Source organism: Pipistrellus hanaki (assembly GCF_964339955.1).
Source record: "Pipistrellus hanaki genome assembly, chromosome: 15".
NCBI lineage: Eukaryota > Metazoa > Chordata > Mammalia > Chiroptera > Vespertilionidae > Pipistrellus > Pipistrellus hanaki.
Window position 1 is genome coordinate 36,827,207 of NC_140517.1, and position 19,274 is coordinate 36,846,480.

General features: G+C 51.3%; 1 protein-coding gene across 2 annotated transcripts; it reads right to left on the bottom strand.

Annotated features, from left to right (window-relative positions):
- Nucleotides 1-14: 14 nt before the first annotated feature.
- On the bottom strand, nt 15-19,226 carry MAP4K1 (mitogen-activated protein kinase kinase kinase kinase 1). Of its 2 annotated transcripts, XM_084905629.1 has the most exons (32): nt 18,818-19,226; nt 18,028-18,094; nt 17,806-17,863; nt 17,602-17,692; nt 16,361-16,425; nt 14,670-14,725; nt 14,543-14,590; nt 14,337-14,379; nt 14,182-14,254; nt 13,627-13,758; nt 13,149-13,211; nt 12,967-13,048; nt 12,391-12,507; nt 12,112-12,190; nt 11,619-11,677; nt 11,492-11,535; nt 11,367-11,411; nt 10,159-10,201; nt 9,579-9,741; nt 9,418-9,500; nt 8,974-9,058; nt 8,013-8,089; nt 7,862-7,922; nt 6,798-6,906; nt 6,658-6,716; nt 6,370-6,473; nt 5,673-5,844; nt 5,355-5,417; nt 5,157-5,246; nt 5,005-5,075; nt 4,296-4,351; nt 15-212 (listed from the first exon to the last, which is right to left on the bottom strand). In XM_084905629.1, the coding sequence occupies exons 1-32, from the start codon at nt 18,904-18,906 to the stop codon at nt 143-145; spliced, it is 2,517 nt and encodes an 838-aa protein (XP_084761755.1). In that variant the 5' UTR covers nt 18,907-19,226; the 3' UTR covers nt 15-142. The 2 variants fall into 2 exon arrangements, with proteins under 2 accessions (XP_084761755.1, XP_084761756.1); XM_084905630.1 differs by lacking the exon at nt 18,818-19,226 and having other exon boundaries at nt 18,028-18,204.
- Nucleotides 19,227-19,274: the final 48 nt, after the last annotated feature.

The window sequence follows — 19,274 nt, forward strand, 5'->3', positions numbered from 1 at the left end:
TGTCCTACCCCAACCCCAGAAAAACAAGATGACAGTAGAGGCTGAAGACATGTTTATTGTGGTAAAGAGACATGTCAGGACCACTAATGAGTGTCTGTTGGGAAGGAGGGTGCAGGGAATGATTCCTAACACCTCCAGGGACTCATTCCTGAATGTAGAGGTTGCTGGGAGCAGTAGGATCATCTGCTGGGCGTGTCTCCACCACCACAGGCCTGGGGAAGAGAGAAGTCAGTTCAGGCATTTTTTTGGGGGTGTGTGTGTGTGTGTGTGTGTGTGTGTGTGTGTGTTGTTATTTTTTTAATCCTCATCCAAGGATATTTTTCCATTTTTTTTAATTTTTATTTTATTTTTTAGAGAGAGTGGAAGAGTGAGGGAAAGACAGAGAGAAATATCGATTTGAGAGAAACACATTTATTGGCTACCTCCTGCATGTGCCCAACCAGGGCCTGGGCTGTGGAGCAACCTGCAACCAAGGTACATGACCAGAATTGAACCTGTGACTCTCTGGTCTGCAAGCCAATGCTCTATCCATTGAGCAAAACTGGCTAAGGCCAAGCATTTGTTCATTCATTCATTCATTCGTTCACAAATTAATAAAGACTGTGCCTGCATAATGCTGGTCTGTAGCAGTGAACAAGCAGACATGGTCCCTGAACTTGAGGACCTTACTTTCAAGCAGGAGACCAACATGAATCAGTAAATTACATGAGTGCAAAGCACGGCACACTGCAGGGACACCTAGCCCCAGGGGTCAGCCAAGGTGCCTCCAAAGAATGGATAGGAGATCCTGACCAAGGCTTAGGAGGGAACTTGGTGAAAAGACAGGGAAGAGCGTTCTGGAGAGAGAACAGCCCATGCAAAGGCCTGGAGGTAGAGGGACTGGGGGTTGGCTGCAGAGTCACAAGAGCTGTGGCCAGAATTAGGAATTTATCTTGAAGCCACATTGGGGTGGGGAGGGATACTTTTTATTTTTAAAAAATATATATTTTTTCAGAGAGGAAGAGAGAGGGAGAGAGAGATAGACACATCAATAATGAGAGAATCTGATCGGCTGCCTCGTGCACACACCCACCACTGGGGATCGAGCCCGCAACCTGGGCATGTGCTCTTGACCAGAATCAAACCTGGGACCTTTCAGTCCACAGGCCGATGCTCCAGCCACTGAACCAAACTGGCTAGGGTGCCATAGAAGGGTTTTAGACATGGGAAGTGACAAATTCATATTTGGAATTTAAAAGACCCCTCTTGTATGTCAAAAATGGTCACAGAAGATCCTTGAAGAGGCTTGCACTGGCTAAATCTGGGAGTATTTGTGCCTTTAAAAAAAAAATGATAGTAATAGATTATATATAATCCATAGAATACAATGGAAATCCATGAGACTATGCTGAAATACATACATACATACACATAAATGGTGGAGAAGGGACAGTTTTTCCCTACAGTGTGGCTCAGTTGGTTGTCCCATGCACCTAAAGGTTGCCAGTTGAATTGCTGGTCAAGGCATGTGCCTGGGTTTCCAGCTCAATTACCAGGAGTGGGCTTGTAGGAGACAAATCAATCCATGTATTGCTGCCACATCAATGTTTCTCTTTCTCCCTCTCTCTCTCTCTAAAAAAAAAAAAATCAATTAAAAAAAATCTTTTAAATAAATAAATAAATGTAGACAGAATGATAGAAATAGAAAAATCACCATTTAGTAACCATCCTAATAATAGATTCAGACAAAAATCATCTATAGCCCTGGCCGGGAAGCATGTTGTCCTGGTATGTCAAGGTTCAATCTCTGGTCAGGGCACATACAAGAAGCAATCAATGTTCCAGCTATGGTGGCTCAGTGGTTGAGCATCAACCTATAAACCAAAAGGTCATGGTTCAATTCCTGGTCAGGGCACATGCCTGGGTTGCAGGCTCAAGTCCCAGGAGGCAGCCAATCAATGATTCTCATCATTGATGTTTCTATCTCTTCCTCTCCCTTTCTCTCTGAAATCAATTTAAAAAAATATTTTTTAAAGCTGAAACCGGTTTGGCTCAGTGGATAGAATGTCGGCCTGCGGACTGAAGGTCCCAGGTTCAATTCCGGTCAAAGGCGTGTGCCTTGGTTGCGGGCACATCCCCAGTAAGGGGTGTGCAGGAGGCAGCTGATTGATGTTTCTCTCCCATCGATGTTTCTAACTCTCTCTCTCTCTCTCTTCTCTGTAAAATATCAATAAAATATTTATTTTTTTAAAGAGGCAACCAATGAATGCACAAGTGGAACAACAAATCGATGTCTCTCTCTTCCTCTAAAATCAATAAATAAAACTTTAAACAAAATTATCAATAACTGCTAAAACTAGTCAATGAAAGTCTAGTAAGAAAGAGTATATTTACACAGTCTTAACACATCACCCAAAAAGATACATAGTCTCTCCTCCCCCCACCCACAGTTTTGCTTTCCAAGGTCTCAGTTACCTGAGGTCAAAAGCAGTCCAAAAATATTAAATGGAAAATTCCAGAAATAAACAATCCATATGTTTTGAACCGCATGTCGTTCTAACTAGCATGATTAAATCTGGTGCTGCCCCACCCTGTCCTACTCAAAGGGGGTCCTCTCTATCTAGCCTACCCAATTGTATATACTAGCCTCCCTTTGGTCACTTAGCCATCTCAGTTATCAGACCAACTGTTACAGTATCTCAGTCCTATTTTCAAAGAACCCTTACAGTAGCTTAATGCTACATCATAATGCTTATGTCATTCATAGCACTTCTCCCCATCTCATAGGCATTGTATCATCTCACATCATCATGAGGAAAAGGCTGAGTACAGCACAAGATATTTTGAGAGAGACTACATTCAGATAATTTTTATTATTCTTTATTATTATAATTGTTCTAGTTTATTAATTATTGTTGTTATCTCTTACTGTGCCTAATTTATAAGTTAAACTTTGTTATAGATATGCGTGTATAGGAAAAAACATAATACATATAGGGCCCAATACTACCTGCAGTTTCAGGACTGAGGGTCTTGGAACATATCCCCACAAGTAAAGGGGGGCTTCTGTACTTATTAATAGAAAGGAAAAAGAGTATCTTGAAAGTGGGAAAACGTGGCTGACTGCACACCTTAACCAAATGATCAAAGAGAACGTCATCGATAATAAGACAAACTGACATGTGCCTCCTGATATGATGTGTGAGACAGCCACACCATCATTTCAGTGAATCTCCTGCCCCAAATGCTTAACCTGGGCATCTCAAACCCAACTGAGGGACATTCTGTAAAACAATTTTCCTGCACTCTCTTCAAAAGTGTCAAGATCACGAAAAACAAAGCAAGTCTGAAGAACTATTCCAGGCTAAAGACTAAAGAAACATGCCTCCTGCCCTGCCCAGTGTTCTCAGTGGTTAGAGCGTCAGCCTGAGTACCGCAGGCTCACAGGTTTGGTTTGGGTCAAGGGCACTTATCTGGGTTGCAGGTTCAATCCCAGACCCCCTGGGGCATGAGCCAGAGGCAACCAATCTATTTGTCTCTCTCACATCAATGTTTTATTTCTCTCTCTCCCTCCCTCTGTCCCTTCCACTGTCTTTCAAAAAAAATCTATGGGGAAAATATCCTCAGGTGAGAATTGACAACGAAGAAAGAAGAAGAAGAAGAAGAAGAAGAAGAAGAAGAAGAAGAAGAAGAAGAAGAAGAAGAAAAGAAGAAGAAGAAGAAGAAGAAGAAGAAGAAGAAGGAGGAGGAGGAGGAGGAGGAGGAGGAGGAGGAGGAGGAGGAGGAAGAGGAGGAGGAGGAGGAGGAGGAAGAAGAAGAAGGGGGAGGAGGAAGGGGAAGGGGAGGGGAGGGGGAGGGAGGGAGGGAGGGAGGGAGGGAGGAAGGAAGAAAAGAAAGAAGACTCCTAAATGCAATTCATCATCCTGGATTGCATTCTGGACACCCCCCCCCCAATAATATTATTTTTTTGTTATTACGAATATCACTGGTATAAATAGTGATATTTCAATGGGTGTGTGGATTAGAAGGTAGTGATATCTCCATATTTTCTTGATTCTGAAGGCTGCATGTGGTTTGTAAGAGCAGGTCCTTGCTTGATTTAGTGAACACACACTGAAGAATTTATGAGTAAATAGGCACCATGTCTGCAATTTACACCCCCATAGTCAGGGAAAAAAAATCAATGGACTATATGGGGCAGAGCTGGAAACAGGACCAGGGGCGAGAATGTCTAGGCCAAAGATTCGGTGGCTAGGAACACCTCAGGATGCCCCCTCCACCTCAGAAGCTCCCCTCCCTGGTCCCCAAGTCCATACCTGGGGGAGCCAAGCAGACGGAAGGTGAGGGTGGGGTCTCTCAGCTCCTGAAGCAGCTGGAGGGGAAGATGTGTGTCAGTATCTAGAATACTCCTCCAGCTCCCTTAAAGAGGACAGGAGGGAGTGCTCTGAACTCCCAGCCTCAGATCCACAAATAATCATTCTTGCTAATACCACTCACCAGCTGTGTGACCTCCAGCAAGTTATTTAACCTCTCTGTGCCTCAGATTACTAACCTGTGAAATCACAGTACCTACCTGACAGGTGATCTCAAAGATTAAATAAAATACGAACATGTATGGGCAGGTTCTGACACACAGTGACCTATGAGCTAAGCACCATTTTTGCCCCATCTTCCAGATGAGGAAAGTAAGGCACAGGAAGGTTAAGTCATTTGCCTAAGGTGACTCAACTCCATTCCAACCCAGGTGGTCTGGTCCATACTCCTAACCACCCATAGATCTCCATAGTGCTCCTATTTTATAGTTGAGATGATGAGGCTAAGAGAGAAGCAAAGTCACACATGCACAAGGTCACACATGGCCTGGGATGAGCTCTGGACACAAGAGACCCTGGGGAAGAGCAGGGGACCCGTCTGAACTGAGACTGGAGGACGCTTCTCCTCAGGGTTTCACAGCTGACTCAGACCTCCCGGCCCATGTCCTGAGAGAGGAGGTAAGGCTGTAGGGCTTGGGCTGGAGACACTTACCTGGTCAGAGCCTAGAGCCCACACCTGCACGCCATGCTTCCAGAAGGCCTGGAGCCGCCCTCCGACCATCGCTGGGAGGAAAGCAGTGCCTGTTACCCTCGGGGATCCCTTGAGCCTCCACTCTGGACCCCGGGCCGCCCAACTCCACGTACCCACAGCCTCCACAGCTTCAGTCATGGGGATCTCCGGAGCTCTAAGCCCCCTGACTGGGGCTCCCTCAGGCGTCACCAGCTTCAGAGACCCTGTAAGGGAGTGAAGAGGCTGTAAGAGCGGGTTACCGAGAAAACTGGACAGTAAGTTCCGGGGGAGAAGCAAAGCAAGACCGGGGCTGAGAGAAGGGGCGTCCTTACCGTCCATCAACACCATGACTTTGTCTTCCTCCACCTGGGTCACCTGCACTGGTCCCTGGTGCTCTGTTTGGGAGGAGGAGGTAGGTTCAGGGCAGATTCCGTGGCTCTCGCCTTCCTCCTTAGCGCCCGCTCCATCCCCGCACAAGTAGGCTAAACCCGCTCCTCCTCCCAGGGGCCCGGTCCTCTACCCCATACGAGGAGCCCACCGCCTTTCTCCCCGCCCCGCACACGCCGGTCCCATCCCCTTCCAACCCGCCTCGAGCTCAGGCAGCCCGCCCCAGCCCGCCCCGCCGCCCCCCGCCGCGCCGCCGCGCTCACTGGTGCTCATGTCGCCCAGCCAGCAGGACAGCGCGCCGAAGCGCACGGTGTGGAAGAGCACGGACTTGGGCGGCCGCGGGCTGACGCCGATGCACACGGCGGGCAGCTCGGAGCCCGGCCCCGTCAGCAGCGCGAACACGGGCAGGGGCGTGGGCAGCGGGAACAGCACCTGCTGCTGGGGGGGGGGGGGGGGGGGGGGGGACACACGACACGACCGGCTCAGAGAGGCTCGGGGCGGCGGAGAGGGCGGGGCCCTGACGGCGGGCGGCCTTGGGAGGGGCCAAATCCAGAAATGTCTGGGGGTGAGGTCTCGGGGTTTCGGTGGCGCCTCCTTAGAAATGGACGAATGTACTCTGAGTTCTCGTGGCTGCCCATGGGGGCGTGGCGCTCTGGTGACAGAAAGACAAGGACCCCCACCTACCCACCCCCAGGAGCGTGGCCTCGAAGGCGGCCGGGTCTCAGAGGCTCAAAGGACCTGCACGGAGTCCCCTTAGTGCAGAGGGGGAAGGGCCTTGTGCCTGGAGAAGGAGGCCAGGGTGAGGGGCGGGAGTTAAGGACTAGGAAGCCCTCAGGGGGAGGGCTCCCACCCTGACCTATGGCAGGGGGGCAGAACCTTGGGGGAAACTGGGATGAGGCCTCGAGTGGAAGTGGGGTTTCATGGAAGTCTCCGCAGAAGCCAGCGTCTACGGCTCCCTACCCGGATCAGCAGGAACTTGTTCATGGGCTGGTACCACTGAAGCAGGACCACAGAGGTCTCCAACGCCCCACACAGGAAGGGGCCCCCGGAGCTGGAGCCCTCCGCTGTGGGAGAGGGTAAGGACATGATAGAGTCACTCTCTCCCCATTCCCATTCTCCCAAAAGGCCACATTTTTTCCAGGCTCTGGACACCCTGCCCTAACTCTGCAAACCCCTAGGGTGGATGGGCCCATGCACCACCCACGGCCCAGGCCGCCCCTCCCCGCCTCCCAGGGGGCTTTCTCTCACCCACACAGCACGCTTGGCAGCCTTTGGTGTCCTGGATCTTGGTGGAGACCATGTTCTTCCTGCAGAAGAAGGTATGGGGGGGTGGAAGGTAGGTGGGGAGGGGGGGTGACAGGGATCTGTGGGGCCATGGGGGCTGGTACCTTGCGAGTAGCCGGTGGGGACTAATGTGAGAGATGGGGCTTCCCGCTCTGGTCTCTTTCCTCTCCAGCAGGCCCAGGATGCTGTGAGAGTACAGGTGGGGGGTCTTTCCTGCAGGGTTGTACACACAGGAAGCAGGCCGTTATAGGACATCGGACATTCCCGCCTTTCCAGGTGGCTTCACTCCCCCCGTCACTTTGTCTGAAGTTCACAGACCTTAAAGCCTTAAGCACTTTTCACCTAACATGTTTTATTATTTTTTAATATATATTTATTGATTTCAGAGAGAAGAGAGACACATCAATGACAAGAGAGAATCATTAATCGGCTGCTTCCTGCACATCCCACTGGGAATTGAGCCAGCAACCAGAGCATGTACCCTGATGGGGAATTGAACCATGACCTTCTGGTTTATAGGTCGACGCTCAACCACTGAGCTATGCTGGCAGGGCTCACTTAACATGTTTTAAACACCCACTGTAAGCCAGGCACTGTGCTAGGCACTGGTAACAGTGGCAAGTAAAAGAAATATGTTCCTTGCCCTTTGGTTCTTGTACCCACATAAGAACTATGGGCACTCAACCAGCCAGATGAAGTTAAAAACATTGCAAAGTTTAAGAAGAAACTTATCTAGAAACTTTTAAGTTTGTCATCACAGATATTAATTAGCTCATGAATCCTATTTGGTTTGGAGATTTCCCACAAATTAGAAATTTTTTACACAAAGTGTTTATGAAATTAAACAAATTGTAATCTATAACTTGCTCATTGTTTCAGTAGTGTGGGCTAAGTCCTAATTGTCATCTGAACATCAAAGAAGGGTAAAGACAAACTTATTGTAGAAATTCCCTCAAAACTGACTTGAGAGGTGGGGACTGTGAGATGGGGAGACAGAATCAGGGAGCAGACGTCTCCTGCCCCAAGTGAGGGTGACTGGGACTGAACCAAGTGAAGGGGAGCCTAGGCTTTTACCAGCTGTGCCCGTCTACCTCCCAACCCATTGACCCCAACCCCTGAACTTCTGATCCCACCCTTCCCAGCACCCCACCCTGGCGGCCGGCCAGACCTGAGAGAGACATGAGGACATTGTTGATGGAGTACACCCAGGTGGTCCGGCTAGGAAAGAGCTGCAGAGAATGGGGGAGACAGCTCCTGTAAGACCTCAGCCACCCCCAGCTCCAGCCCCGCCCTTGGCCCACCCTGGGAGCACCCTTCACCATCTCCAGCGTGGCCTCCTGATCATTCCGGTTCAAGATGAAAATGCCTTCCTCTGCCCCTAGGATCAGGTGCTGGTCTTGGGGGAAAGACACAAGGACACTAGGACCTGCCTTATCCTGGGGGACCTCCCAAACCGCCACCTGTCTGGAGAACACTAGCACTCTGACTCCCAGCCCTGACCCTCAGCTCTCTTATTCCCACCCCCACAACAGTACTCCCAGCCTGTCCCCAATCTGAATTGAAACCCTGATCCAATCCCTCTAACTGGTCTCATTCACACCTTCCTCTGACTTCCCACGTTCTGGTGGTTCTTTCATCTCTGAACCACAAATCCTGACCCTCTGTCCCCTCAGTCCTGACCAAACATTAGACACGCCTCTCCAAATAGCCCTCTGAATTCTGTTCCTCTCTTCCCCCCCTAGTTCTAGACCCTGAAGGCTAATCCTGTCTCAGCACTGATCCTCAAACTCAGGCCCTCTTAAATATAATAGCTTTTCCTGTTCAGTGACACTCCCCACACTCTATGCTTTTTCTTTAACCTCTCATTGACTTTGTCTCTACATCTCTGATCCCCAAACTCTATCCCTCTCTGTTATATTCTAATCCCTAAAACTCCCAATCCCAAAATGCTAATTTTACTCTCTCTACCATTAATCTCCAACAGGTTAATAGAGTTAATGGGGTCCAACTGTCCCCCATCTTGTATCCCAAAGTTTGACCTTTCTGCTGTATCTAATTCTCATGGCCACCAATCCCTAATATTGCCAGTTTTCACTTTCAAACTCATCTTCCAGCCTACCATCTTTAATCCCCAAATGCCACTGTAGCTCCAGGCTCTGTCCCTGCCTCAGCTTGGCCACTCCACACCCTATTAAGCCCCTTCCTAGTCCTTGACTTTGACCTTCCTTTAAAGTCCCTCCCCATCCCGCCATGCTCTCTGTTACCCTCCTGAATGCCCACCCTTGGTGGAGGGGTGTGTCCAGGCGGCCGTGCTGTGGATCCGGAGGGGGCAGCCATTGAACAACTTCACAAGAAGGGCACATCCCTGGGCAGGTCATGGGGAGCAGAGCAGGAGATTCAGCAAAAAAAAAAAAAAAAAAAAAAAAAAGTGGACGGGAAGTGCAGTGGTTAAGGCTCTGGAGCAAGAGTGCCAGTGTTCAGATTCTGCCTCCTGAAAGGTTTATGACCTTGGCAGGCTACATGACCCTCTCTACCTCAGTTTATCCTCTGTGAAATGCGAGATAATATCTACCTCTAATTGTAAAGTTTACACCATGTAAAGACATGAGGTTAGTACCTGGCACAGAGGAACTGCTCTACAAATGTCACTTATCATTAGTCTTCCCACCCCCACCCCCACCCCCGCCAGCATCCCCGGTCCCATCTAGAGGTGTGAGTCCTCACCTTTCTCTTCATCTTTTCCTTCTTGGGGGGCAACCGTGGGGGCTGGTCAGACTGCTGAGGGGTTGGGTTCCAGAGTGAGGGCTCTGAGACAGGATTGGGGATAATCAGTCCCCAAAGCTCCCCCACCCCTACCCACCTCCCACCCCAGCCTGCCCTGTTACCTGAATGGGCAGTTAGATGGGGACTCCTGGTGGCTGGGGGAGGTCCGACATGGGGGGTGCGTGGGGGAGGCCCACTGGCACACCGGACCAGCACCCCCGGGCTCAGCTGCCCCTCCTCCCCAGGCACCCCAAGACCCTCGTCCGATGGAGAACGGAACTTGGGCTTTGGAGGCAGAGAAGTGGGGCAGGAGACATTAGATGATCTCAGAAAGAGAGGGCACCCTGCCATACCAACCTGCCTAGGCTACAACGGAAATGTGGCCATAGCTCTGACCCTTCCCACAATGTCCTACCACCACTCCAACTTCCCCTCCACCCCACCCCGTCAATAGACTCCAGCAACTAAAGGATTAATGCTGGGTAACCAGCTACTGACCAGTGTCCATCAGGCTAAATATTTTGAATCACACCTGTGGATTCATGGATGCCACTCCCATACCCCAATATGCTCATTGTCCCATCTCCCAGATTTCAAAGGACCTGATGTCCCAGACTACAGCCCTAGAATGTCCAGTATCCCAGCATCTAAGGACCCTAAACTCTTGGCTTCCAAACCCCCAGCTCTTGACTAGGACCTCACCTTGGGGGGCAGTGGAGGAGGTGTGTCCTCTGAAGGGGTGGGGCTAAAACAAAAAGACGGGGTAAGCAGGTGGGGGTATGGAAAACAAGGATGGAGTGGTTAGGGGCTGGATATCTGAGGTCAGAAGGGTCAGGGGTGACTTGGTCTGTGATGGAGCTGAAGACTAAAGAACTAATTAATAATCATCATGACAGCCCAGCCTGTGTTGCTCAGTGGTTGAGTGTTGACCTATGAACCAGAAGGTCATGGTTTAAGTCCAGTCAGGGCACATGCCCAGGTTGTGAGTTCAATCCCCAGTAGAGGATGTGCAGGAGACAGCTGATCAATGATTCTCTCTCATCATCAATGTTTCTAACTCTCTCTCATCTCCCTTTCTCTCTGAAACCAACAAAAATATATATTTTTTAAAATAATAATCATGATGACAATACCAACAGCAACCCTTGGAGATCAAGTGCTGTCAAGGCATCAAGTCTAAATCTTCAGAGCCACCTAACGACACAGATCTTCAGAGCCATCTGAGCTCCTGGGGGTTAGGTGCCTACAGGGTGCCTGGGGCCACATGTGAGCCCATTACAGCATGATGGGAGCCCTGAGGCTGACGCTGGGCCTGTGGGCTGGGGTTGAAGTTGGGGTCCAGGGTCCAGGGTCTAGTCTAACATGGGGAAATTCCCAGGGACCAAGATTCAGTCAGGTTTTGTGAGATGAGGAAAGATGAAGACCTGTAGTTGAGGGTTGGGGCTGCAGTTGAAATCTGGGGGTTGGAGCAAAGGGTCCAGGGCTGAGCTGGATAGATGGGGAAAGAGCCCTGGCTGGAGCAGAAGGACATTCTAGAAGAAACTGGGGTTGAGGGCAGGTGGGGGCTGAAGTTGGGAGTCAGATCAAAAGTCCTATAAAAAGTTGGAAGGAAGATGGGTTGGGGGTCAAGGGAATGAGGTAAAGAGCTGAGTTTGGGTGGGGCTAAGGAGAAATAGAAACATCAATGAAGGAGAGTGGGGGCCGGGCAAGGGGTCAGGTTGGGGTCGTAGGTTGGGAGTGAAGGAAGGTGGGAGCTCCTTCATGTATTGAGGGTCCAGTCAGGGGTCAGGGATGAGTGGTGGAAGGACAGTAGGGACTGAGGTTGGGGTCAAAGTGGGAGCAAGGCAGGGGCTGCAGGAAGGCAGGGGCTGGGTGAAGGCCTGAGGAGCTGAGGGCCCAGCCTCTCTTACATGTCCACGTCATCGTAGTCATCATCAGACTCTGACAGGTGCCTCCTGAGGAGTGACAGGCATAAGCCTCAGGCAGTTCCCACTTATATCCAAACCCCTCCCCTCCCAGCCTTAGGGTCCCTGACCTAGGACTGCTGCTCCTGAAGTCTTCAGGGGGCTGTAAGCGAGCCTGTGGGAAGTAAAGGGTCAGCAGTGGCCTAGGCGAAGGGGAGGGTGTTTGGGGCCAGACAGGTGGGGGAAAGGGCATCTCACAGTGTCAGCTGCAGTTCTGGACTCCATTGCTCTGAGCTTCCTGAATTCCATGTGCCGTCCTGGAGGTTGGGGGTGGGAAGGTGAGGTAACTCAGTGAGCTGGGGAAATGGATTCAGAATCAGACTAAAATTGGGAGTTTGGATTGGAGCTGTTCCTTAAAGGGAAGTATCTTGGTTTACAGGGACCAAGGTTTGGGATTAGAAAGGTAGGGCTAAAGTAGTAATAGAGTGTTCAGTTTCAGGTCCCATTGGGCATCAAGGGTCTACCATATTTCTGAGGTCTCTGGGGGTCAGGTGGTAATGGGAAGTGTGAAGGGGTCTGTTTGCAGGTCAGAGCAGTGGGGGCCCCTAGAGTCACCTTGTAGGTCAGTAGTAATGAGGCTCTGGGGTCTCTGAGGGTCTGCTTGAAAGTGGTGAGTGATGTAGGAGTGAAGGGGGTCTCTTGGATCTATTTTAGGGCCAAGAGTTCCCAAGTTTGAGGCCTCTCTACTCACGACAGCAGTCTGCATCTGGAACCCCCAGGGAGCTGGATCGGTGGGTGGATCTGATCCGCCGAGGGATGGCAGGGGGTGGCTGGGCAGAGTGGCAGCTGTATCAGGCTGGTGGGCCCAGCCTGGAGCCCTTGCCCCTCCCATAACCTCTGTGCCCCCAGACCTGTGCCAAGCCCACCATCCTCCCTCCCATTTATCCTTGCAAGAGTCACTCCAGGCAGGGGGCCTGGCCTGAGCAAAGGCTGGGAGGTTCCAGGGCTTCTGTCTGCCAGGACCCCTCACCTCAGGCTCCTCATCTTCAGTCTCACCAACAGGAGTCCCCTTCCCTGGGTTCCTCAGTTTGTCAAGAAGATCCAGGATCAGGCCTCTATTTAGCCCTGGCTGGGATACCAGTTGATGCTGGGGGATGGGGAGGAGGAGGTCAGCAGGCAGACAGCTGGTGTGAAGGGAGAAGTTGGAACAGGGGCGGGAGAGCCTGCCTAGGGGAACAGAGGGAGAAAGCAGGAAACTCTGGGGAACTGGCAGAAGACCAGAGAATGCTGAGGAGTCTGAAGTTACTAAAATAATTCAAGGATCCTGGTGGGGGGCTCGGAGGATTCCATTCCAGTGTACACCCAGGAATGGGTCTTGAGGCTCTTGGAAATTTGTGAGTATTAACAACTCAAGATATCTTGGAAAAGGGTTTGGGTACAAGTTGGAGGGTTTTAGGGGGCATCCTGGGGAATTCTGAAGGACCGAAGACGCTGAGAGGGCCATGGGGTTCTGTGGAACTAAACCGTTAATGTTCTGGAGAGCCATGTGGCCCTGGGGAATTCTGGGGTGAGAGTCTGGGGAGGGTTTGGGGGAGGGGTGGTTTACACTGAGCATCTTGGTGGCGCTGGGTCGTTTCTTGGGGCTTTTGGTGAGGGAGACTTTAACAAAGTTGTGGAAGGCAGCAGACCTTGGAAGAAAGAAGCCAAGTTCTGGGGTGAGGGACCAGAGACATTTCCCATCAGACCATCAACCCTGGCTCTGCCCTCCCTCTCACCACTTCCTCCTACCATTTGCCTTTTTCCTTTAGCCGGGGAGGCTGATAGCCACTCTTGGTCATGAGGAAGAGAACTCTACAAGAATAAGGAGAGTACATGGAGCTCAGACTCCCAGTGGGGGCCAGAGGGACCCTCAATAGCACTGAAGTCAGCAGAGAGCAAGTGAGGGACAGATGAGAATGAGGCTTAGGTTTTACTATGCACTGGGTTGCCACCTCCAGGGGACACCACATTTCACATTATAGAGCTATGTGAGTCGCAGAGAGAGAGGCTCAAGATGGGGATCCCTGAGTTGGGGATTCCTGGTATGGAGAACTAGAAAAAAAGGCTTTCTGAGTTGAGAAGATCCTTGGGGGTCTCAGGCTGGGTTTGCAGGAAATGGGGGCTCTCCTATAGGACAATCTTGATGTGGGGAAGCAGGCGGGTGGGGGTGCTTAGAAGCAGGGCTGGGTGGAGTCTCTAGGCCCTGGGGGGGCACCACACTGCTTACCTGAGAGGGTGCACATCGAAGAGCGGTGGCTGTAGCTCAGCTAATTCTATGGCTGTAATGCCCAGAGACCAGATGTCACACAGCTCATTGTATCCGCCCTTCAGGGCAACGGCAGCCACTTCTGGAGCCATCCTGGGGCCAGAGACCCGAAGAGAGCCGGGGTGACAAAAGGAGGGGAAGGGAGACTCCTTGGTGAGGGAGTTGGGGGGGCGGGAATAGACACAAAAAGAGAGAGGAGAGTGGAAAATAGAAACAGGTGTACAGAGAATCAAAGATGGAGAGAAAGAGACAGGTGGAAAACACTGAGAGAGACAGAGTGAGAGAGACAGGAACATAGAGACAGGGCCACACTAAGACAGAAAAAAGGACAGATGGGGAGAGATCAGGATAAAAATCAACACAAACACTAAAGGGAAAACTCAAGATAGAGAGCTGAAGGGAAGATAGAATATTCAACAGAGCAAGGCAGAGGTTGGGAGGAGCCAGAAGAAGAGATGGGGGGGAGGGGAGCTGCTGCCCCTCACTCTACCCCTAGCTGCCTGCAGGCACCCTCACCAGTAAGGTGTCCCAATGAAAGAGAGGCGTCGAGCCAGCGTTGCCCCGATCTGAGCTGAGATACCAAAGTCAGCTGGAGGTAAAGGGAGAGACAGTGACCTAGGGTCCTCTCGGGCCCTAGCCAGTCCACCTCCTCAATCCCCAGCCACACTCACCCAGCCTGACCTCCCCAGAGTCATTGATGAGGATGTTGGCTCCCTGGGGACAGAGGAGAGATTAGAGGCTATCAGAGACCACCACCCCCAGCCTCCACCTTGGCCCCCCTACCCCTGCCCCACAGCTCAATACCACCCTAAGCCCTCCAAACACCACTCCCGCCTCCTGCCCCTCACCCCAGGCCACCTTTCTGCCCCTAGACCACCTTAATGTCCCGGTGTATCTTCTTCTGTGAGTGCAGATAGGCCAGTCCCTGGGAAGGGGGTACACAAGGAGGCTGTGAGAGCCTGAGGGCTGGAGCAGGGACCTGCCCCACCTAGGCCTCTCCTCACCTGGAGAACTTCTCGGCAGATGTAGCTGATCTGGAGCTCTGTCAGGGAGCCTGTCACTGCAAAGGTCACCCCAGCACAGGGTTGGCTGGGAATTAGGAAACCTGGCCCAAGAGCCCCTGGTCCCGCCAAACTGGCTGAGAGGGTGCTATGTGAGGAGTGGGGTACGGTACAGGATGGGACAAGGGGGGCCGGGGAACCAAGGGGTGGTTAGCAACAGAGAGGCAGCAGGATGCCAAGAGCCAGATGGAGACAGAAAGTCACTCAACAGACATTGACTGTGTGTTTATTGTGTGGTAGGCACTGGGGACACAGCTGCCCTCACAGAGAGAACATGCCCGTGAGGAAGACCAACAGTAAACCAGATAAATAGGTAAAATATTCAGTACCCAAGATGCTAATAAAAATAAGAAAAAGCAAGAATGAACAGGAAATGTGTGGGAAGGCTACGACATTTTACTTAGGCTGGTCAGCGAAGGCCACGCTGTGAAGGTGACAGGATGAAGTTGTGAGTGGTCCTGCTTGGAGAAGAGACAAAGGCCAGTGCAGAGCTGGGAGGCGGGAGTGCCTGGTGGATCTGGAAAGCAGCAGTGAGAGGAGCCGTGGGGAGATGAGACCAGGCCGTGCAGCCTGGGGCTCAGTGATGTCAGACTCATGGCCATGATGAGAGGCTTGGGATTTTTGGAGGGAAATGGAGGCCCAGGGCGGGCTCTGAGCAGGAAGTAATAGGACTTTACAAAATGAGGAAAGACAGACAGACAGACAGACAGACAGACACAGACAGAGAAGCGGGAATAGATCCAAAGTGAGACAGAAAGAAAGATGGTCAGAGACCAAATAGTGGGAAGAGAGACACAGGGTGGAGAGGGAACAACAGAGAAAGGCAGACAGAGACCAGGTCTGACAGTCTTGCTGTCTGAGTCATTTCCTCTCTGTGGGCCTCAGTTTCCCCCCACTGAGGACTTTTTAATGAAGTCCTTCCTTTTCTAACACTTGAGGTGTTGGGATGGAGGGATACAGGGAGATGGTCAAAGATAGAAATGGGCATCAGAGCTGAAACCGGTTTGGCTCAGTGGATAGAGCATCGGCCTGCAGACTGAAAGGTCCCAAGTTCGATTTTGGTCAGAGGCATGTACCTTGGTTGCGGGCACATCCCAAGTGGGGGGGGGGGAGGGGCGTGCAGGAGGCAGCTGATCCATGATTCTCTCTCATCGATGTTTCTAACTCTCTATCCCTCTCTCTTCCTCTCTGTAAAAAATCAATAAAATATATTAAAAAAAAAAAAAAAGAAGAAGTAGAAGTGGGCATCATAAATCAAGAGGTGATCACAGGCTACTCCACCCTATCCTCAAATTCTCCACGACAGCAAAAGCAGGATGAGAGAATCACTCATTCAATGAAAATGTGGGCACCTACTATGAGCCAGAAATGCAGAAATACTCAAACACAAATAGACCTTGGTGAGAAAATGCAGACACAGAGGAAGCTGAGGAAGGGGCTCTGGACAGAATGTAAATCAGATGCAGAAAAATTGGGACTGTCAGGTTTTGGAGGGGAAGGCCCAGGGCCCAACGGAGGAGCTCACTATGTAAAATGTGGACCAGAATAAACAGTTCCAGGACACACAAACACAGACAGACAGAAGAGGTGGGTTGGAGGGCAGGAGCTGCCTGGGTCCCTTGCTCTTCTCTCACCTTGGTAGATGTCCTGAAGAGAACCGGCCCCACAGAATTCCATGCAGATCCAGAACTTTTGCAGCCTACAACATTCAACAGCAGTAATAATAATAATAGCAGTGGTAAGTTATTATTTATTGGACAGCCCCTGGCTCATTGTCTTGCTCTGACATTTTTGGTGTTTTTTTTTTTTAATCCTCACCAAAGGGGTATATTCACTGACCTTTAGAGAAGGGGGAAATGAGATATATATAGGGGGTGTCCATATATATATATATATATATATATATATATATATATATATATATGGAGAAAGAGAAAGAAGGAAACATTGATCAGTTGCCCCTACCCCCACCTCATTGCCCTGACCCCTGGCCAAAGATTGAATTGCAACCCAGGCAAGTGTCCTGACCAAAAGCCACACCAGCCAGGGCTCTGATCTTTTAATGTAACAGTAGTCATCTCTAACTTTCCTTGCCCACAGAGTGAAATCATCCCACTTCCATTTTATAGATGGGGAAGTTGAGGCTCAAAGAGGAAATACATATTCATGATCAACTGGACTCAAACCCACATCTTTGGCTCCTAATCCAGGGCACCCTCTGCTCTCTCATGCTAAGGTAGAAGTCAGAGTAAAGGTCTCAGAGGTTGCCAAAACCGGTTTTGCTCAGTGGATAGAGCATCGGTCTATGGACTGAAGGGTCCCAGGTTCGGTTCTGGTCAAGGGCGTATACATTGGTTGTGGGCACATCCCGAGTGGGGGTTGTGCAAGAGGCAGCTGATCAATGTTTCTCTCACCAATGTTTCTAGCTCTCTATCTCTCTCCCTTCCTCTCTGTAAAAAATCAATAAAATATATTAAAAAAAAAAAAAAAAAAAAAGATCTCAGAAGTTGAGGAAGTTAGAGGGGACACAGAGGCCCAGGGTCCAGGTCTGAGGGACAGAGTCATTATTGGAACAACTGGAGTAATGTGGGGGTCAGGTAATTCAGAGGTTCACATTAAATGAACAGAGAATGAAACTGGGGGAACCAAAGCACAGGATGAAAGGTTTGGTTACTATGAAGAGGTCAATTTTTGGACCCCTGGTCTCAAATTAAAGTTTAGATTAGGGGGTGCTCTGGTCAGAAATGTAGAACTTTGGGTTGGGGATTAAGTTAGGGGTAACTCAGTTAAAATAAGGGTCCAGGACAAAAGGTTAGGGGGCACCCTGGTTAGAAGTGGGGGTCCTGAGATAGAGGGCAAGTCTTAGGCTCATCACCAGAGATAACTCCCGTGGTAGGCCACAATGTTGGCGTGCCGGCAAGTTTTCAAGATGAGGATTTCCTTCTGAAGTGTGGAAACATCATCATCTGCAAAGAGGCCAGGAGAGAAAGTTCCACTGCAGGGAAGGCTGATGGGGGGAGCCCAGTGTCCTAGGAAGCCGGTGGGGTGTGGGGAAGGATCTCCTGGGACCTCTCCTCACCAGGCTCCATCTTCACCATCTTCAATGCCACCAGGTCCCCCGTCACCTTGTCTCGAGCCTTGTAAAAGGGAAGTTGACAGTCAGGCCGTCTCCATTCCCCTGAATTGCTCTTCAGCATGCCTGCGTACCATCAAAGCCTGGGACCCTCCCTCATCCCCTCCCCTCTTGGGCTTCACAAAGGCCCCTGGTTGGAGAGTGATGGAGAAGGAGGGGGCTCCTCACCTTGAAGACTTCTCCATAGGTGCCACCACCCAGCCGCTGAAGCAGGTCATAGTGGTCCCGAGGGTCCCTATTAAAGATGTCAGGGTCCACGAGGTCCATTCCTGGGAGCCGGAGCTGGGCCTCCGCCCAGGGGCCAGCAGGGCCTCAGGGCTGGAGTGCTGGCACCTCCCTCCCTCCCCACACACCCTGCACCCGCCTTGCCTCCACCGGCTGTGGCCTCCCCCTTCCCCACTCTCGTTTCCTGCCCCAGCGCAAGGCTGTGCAGCCAGCTCCACCCCCAGTCCCCTGGGCCCTGAGAGCCTGTTGGGACAGCTTGCCTTGGGACCCACGGGACCCCTCTCCACCTTCAGGGCCCTGGACAGAATGTAAATCAGATGCAAACTATCTTAAGTGTGTCCTGATGGGTACCTCAGCACCCCATCCCCCATTCTGGGTGGTGGCTAAAAACCACAGTTGAACCTCTACTGAGTGCATGAGAGTTTGGCCACAACCCAGAGACGGCAGTCTGCATAGGGAGCCGGAGCTGGGCCTGATCACTCAGTGTACATTACTGTTCACCTTGGGCACAGACATGCACTTAGTGGAACCCCGTGTGCAGAACAACCCGACATGCACATGCCTGGATACGCATGTGCACACATGTGGGTGTACCTAGACCAACAGCGAGTGTAAAAGCTTAGTGTAGCCCAATGGGCTGGGTTGTGTTATATACCTCCACTTATATAACACATGCCTGTACATTCATGCCTGCAGTGTTTAGAATCTGTATCCACATAACTTATGACCACACCTGGAGACCTCGCTTTCACCCAACATATTGCAGGTGCAAATCTGCGGGGTTCCGGAGTCCCTCACCCCTGCCCCTCCTGAGCAGACCATCCCAGCAGCTTTGCGGGTGGGCCCCCACCCCTGGAATTAGGGTGGAGCACGGGGACCAGTTTCAGGCTTTGAAACTATGGAGCTCAGGATCCTGCTGCGGTCCAAGGCTGGGGGGGAAGAGCGTGGATCACGGCTCAAACAGAGGACTGCTACGTGCATTCCGACAGTTTTGTAAGTTCAATGAGGCGAGCACGCGCACACCGCGGAGGCTCGCCCCCTGCTAGCGGGTCCGCGCGCGGCCTGAGGCCACGGGCTCGGCCCGGCGCCCGGCGGCGCCCGCGCATTGGCTCCACAGAGCGCTCCCTCTGTGGGACCAGTTCGGGTGCAGAGTGTGCGCACGCGCCAACTGCGGCCCCGGGGAGAAATCA